The sequence below is a fragment of the Otolemur garnettii genome, unplaced genomic scaffold (assembly GCF_000181295.1).
Source record: "Otolemur garnettii isolate 467f Iridium unplaced genomic scaffold, OtoGar3 scaffold00065, whole genome shotgun sequence".
NCBI lineage: Eukaryota > Metazoa > Chordata > Mammalia > Primates > Galagidae > Otolemur > Otolemur garnettii.
Window position 1 is genome coordinate 7,224,737 of NW_003852460.1, and position 3,392 is coordinate 7,228,128.

General features: G+C 40.8%; 1 protein-coding gene across 1 annotated transcript; it reads left to right on the top strand.

The window, feature by feature from the left end:
- Positions 1–1,803: 1,803 nt before the first annotated feature.
- On the top strand, positions 1,804–2,466 carry CLDN34 (claudin 34). The gene has a single exon (XM_003793097.2). The coding sequence runs from the start codon at positions 1,819–1,821 to the stop codon at positions 2,464–2,466; it is 648 nt and encodes a 215-aa protein (XP_003793145.1). The 5' UTR covers positions 1,804–1,818.
- The last annotated feature ends 926 nt before the right edge of the window (positions 2,467–3,392 follow it).

The window sequence follows — 3,392 nt, forward strand, 5'->3', positions numbered from 1 at the left end:
GGGATTCGAACCCGCCACCTTAGGTGTACATGGCTGGCGCCTTAGCCGGTTGAGCCATAGGCGCCGAGCCGTTTTTATAGCTCTTAATAGTCATTAGCAAGTACGTTTCTCTGTTTGTACTTCCATATGTGCCACCATTTTTTCCAATTATAAAAGTAATAATCTTTAACCTTAAAACAGAAAAAGAAAAGAAAAAAATCATTTGTAATCCCAGTATTCAGATGCATCTTGTTTTGTATCTTCCTATCATATTTTATGATGAACATAAATCAGCTCATGCTTTGGTATACTTATGGTTTTGTTATCTCAATTTTATTTTATATTGTTATTTTTTGAGACAGAGTGCCATGGCAGCATTGTAGCTCACAGTAACCTCAAACTCCTGACTTCGAGCAATCCTGTTGCCTGAGCCTCCTGAGTAGCTGGGACTACAGGTGCCTGCCACCACGCCTGGCTAATTTTTCTATTTTTAGTAAAGATGGGGTCTGAGTCTTGGTCAGGCTGGTCTTGAACTCCTGAGCTGAGGTGACCCATTTGCCTTAGCCTCCCAGAGTGCTAGGATTACAGATGTGAGCCACTGCACCCAGCCTTCTTATCTCCATTTTATATTTAGGAAGGGGATATCATTTATTTTAAACTAAGTAGTAGGACATGGGTGGTGTTTGCCCTGTCATAATTCATTGAGTTGTACACTTTGACATTGTGTGCTTTTCTATACGTATGTACAGAAATAGCTTCACAATTCAAATAGCTTTTAAAAAGTCATCAGCCCTCAAATCTAGTTGAAAACGTCTCTTAGTAACTTATCATGCAGCCTTCTAATTCCATTCATACCTACGATGTATTGTGCATGCTGTTTTGTAACATGCTGTTTGTACTTGATGTATTGTGAACATCTGCCTTTTGATCACATAATGTCAACTACAATGGGCGTAATCAAAAAGACTAAAAATACCCAGGGTTAGAGAAGAAACTGGAAACTTCATACACTGCTAAGGGGATGTAAAATGGTGTAGCCACTTAGGAAAACAGTTTGGCAATTTCTAAAAATAAGTATACACTTATTTATACTTAAATATATACTTATTGGTGGTGTGGAACCACTAATTCCACACCTAGGTATTCCATAAGAGAAACAACATATGTTCATACAAAGTTTTATATGCAAATGTTTATAGCAGCATTCATAATAGCCAAAACATGGAACCAATCCAAATGTCAAAAAACTGATGAATGGATAAACAAACTGTAGTATATCTAGAAAATGGGATACAATGCAGCAATAAAGTGGGACAAACATCTCATAATGCTGTAACATGAACAAACCTTGAAAATATCTCAGATGAAAAGAGCCAAGCACAAAATATTATACTCTGTATGATTCCACTCGCATTTTTAATGTTGGCATATAGTTGCATTGCACGGATACAGCATAAATCATCTAACCAGGCCCTATTGTTGGACTTGATGTTGTTTCCTATTTTTCAATATTACAAATAGTACTACAACGATCATCTTTGTGGCCAGATATTTCTGGCTAGCCTTAATTATATCTTTGGACCAATGTCCAGAAGTGGAATGGCTGTTTGAAGGTCTCTGCATTTTAAGGCTTTGGGTAAGTATTGCCAAATGGCCCTCTCCAAGGTTTGCTTGATGCTGTCGTCCTGCCAGCACAGCAGCAAGGTCTACTGTCTCCTTTCTCAAATACAGCACTTCCCTGATGGTACTGGTCACTCATGGGAGTGCTGTCCTAGGCCCCAAAATCCTAACCTCACTGTGCCCTGTGTTGTTTGCAGTTCCCCTGGGTACGCTGCCACCATGCTGCTCCTCGTCAATAGTGCCAATTGTCAAATGGCAGGTTTTGCTCTTATCACCGTGGGATGGCTCCTGTCAGCGACTTCCATGGGCCTCGCGGAGTGGCGAGTGTGGCACATAGACAATGCCTCATCATTCCCCCCTGGTATCGCCTGTGTGGGAATGTGGAGAGTCTGCATCTACCACCATAATAGCAACATCAGCAAAGCCAAATTTTGTCACCAGTACACCTTCCTTGATGACTTTCTGCCTGCTGACATTCATCTTTCTCAATACCTCCTGCTGGCTGCCACCATACTAGGGCTCCTGGGGAGAGGCTTCCTCATTTTAGCACTTAGGAACGTGTACCTGGGAATTGTTCAGAAGCATGACATTAACAGTCCGTTTATCATTTCAGGGGTTCTGAACATAATTGCTAGTGTCTGTATCACAGTTGCTGTGCTCCACAATTACAGCTGTATCAGACATCTACGGGGGATTGCCTTCCCGCCATCCTTCCGTCTGCCCTTCAAGCCAGATAGCCAGGAAGCCGGGAGTGCTGCTTTAGTAGCAAGTCTGGGTGCCTTCCTGATGTTGTTAAGTGGGATTTTTTCTCTCTTTTACACTTTTCCCCTGGATAGCCAAGTGCATCCTATGAGTTGGGAAATATGAATTTCCCTGTTGCATTCACTTTGCAAATTCAAGATTCCCAGGAGTTTATGGAAAGTATTACCAGAATATTTTACCAAATATTTCTGAGGATTCAAGACCATGTCAAATGTAGTTCAAGATGGAAAATAGCCAACTGTTTTTTTCTCTTGTCTTGTGTTCTGAATGTTGTTCATTGATTGAATTGGGAACTTTCATTAAAAATATATCTTGCCTACTTGTCCATTAGTGTTATTGGATGGGGGTTTTAATTATTGTTGGCTAAAGTAAATAAAACTTTCTGAATACATTTACCTCTCACCTCTCTTAAACTTTTGCTAAAAATGATAATGGACTTTATTTCATGTGTCATGATAATAGCATCTCCCTACAGTATAAAGTTTTCCAAAATGTACATAGGTAAAGAAGATGGTATTTGGTAGGCCTTGTTTGAATCAATAAGGATTGCAAATATTGACTTTCTAATATGAACATTTGTTGGTGCCACAGTGTGCTTAATCAATGCTATGTGCTCTTTCCCCATCCCACCAATGTTCAATGTATAACACCTGCTTGCTAACGAGTGCCTGATCTTATCTCATTAATGCCTGCAGCTGCTTGAGGGCTTGTCTCCGGGTTCAAATATCTCCATGCTAGCTGGGAGATTGTCTCCTTCCCAGCGCCTTCTTCAAGAACAGGTGACCGCTTCCACAAGCTTGGTGCATAGTCTCCTACAAACATTCTTGCCAGATTTATTAGCTGAGATGTCTTTGTAAAGAGTTTTCCCTTGCTGGGTGTGGTGGCTAATGCAGCTGTTTGGGAGGCTGAAGCAGGAAGATCTCTTCAGCCTAGGATAAGGTGACCAGACGTCCCGATTTTTAACAATTTGTCCTGCATCCCGTGGCATTTTTAAAAAGTCCCAATTTTTGGAAAGAATGCATGACAAGCTA

Coding starts and splice junctions, on each gene's coding strand:
- CLDN34 (XM_003793097.2), top strand. CDS start 1,819: ATGCTGCTCCTCGTCAATAGTGCCAATTGTCAAATGGCAGGTTTTGCT.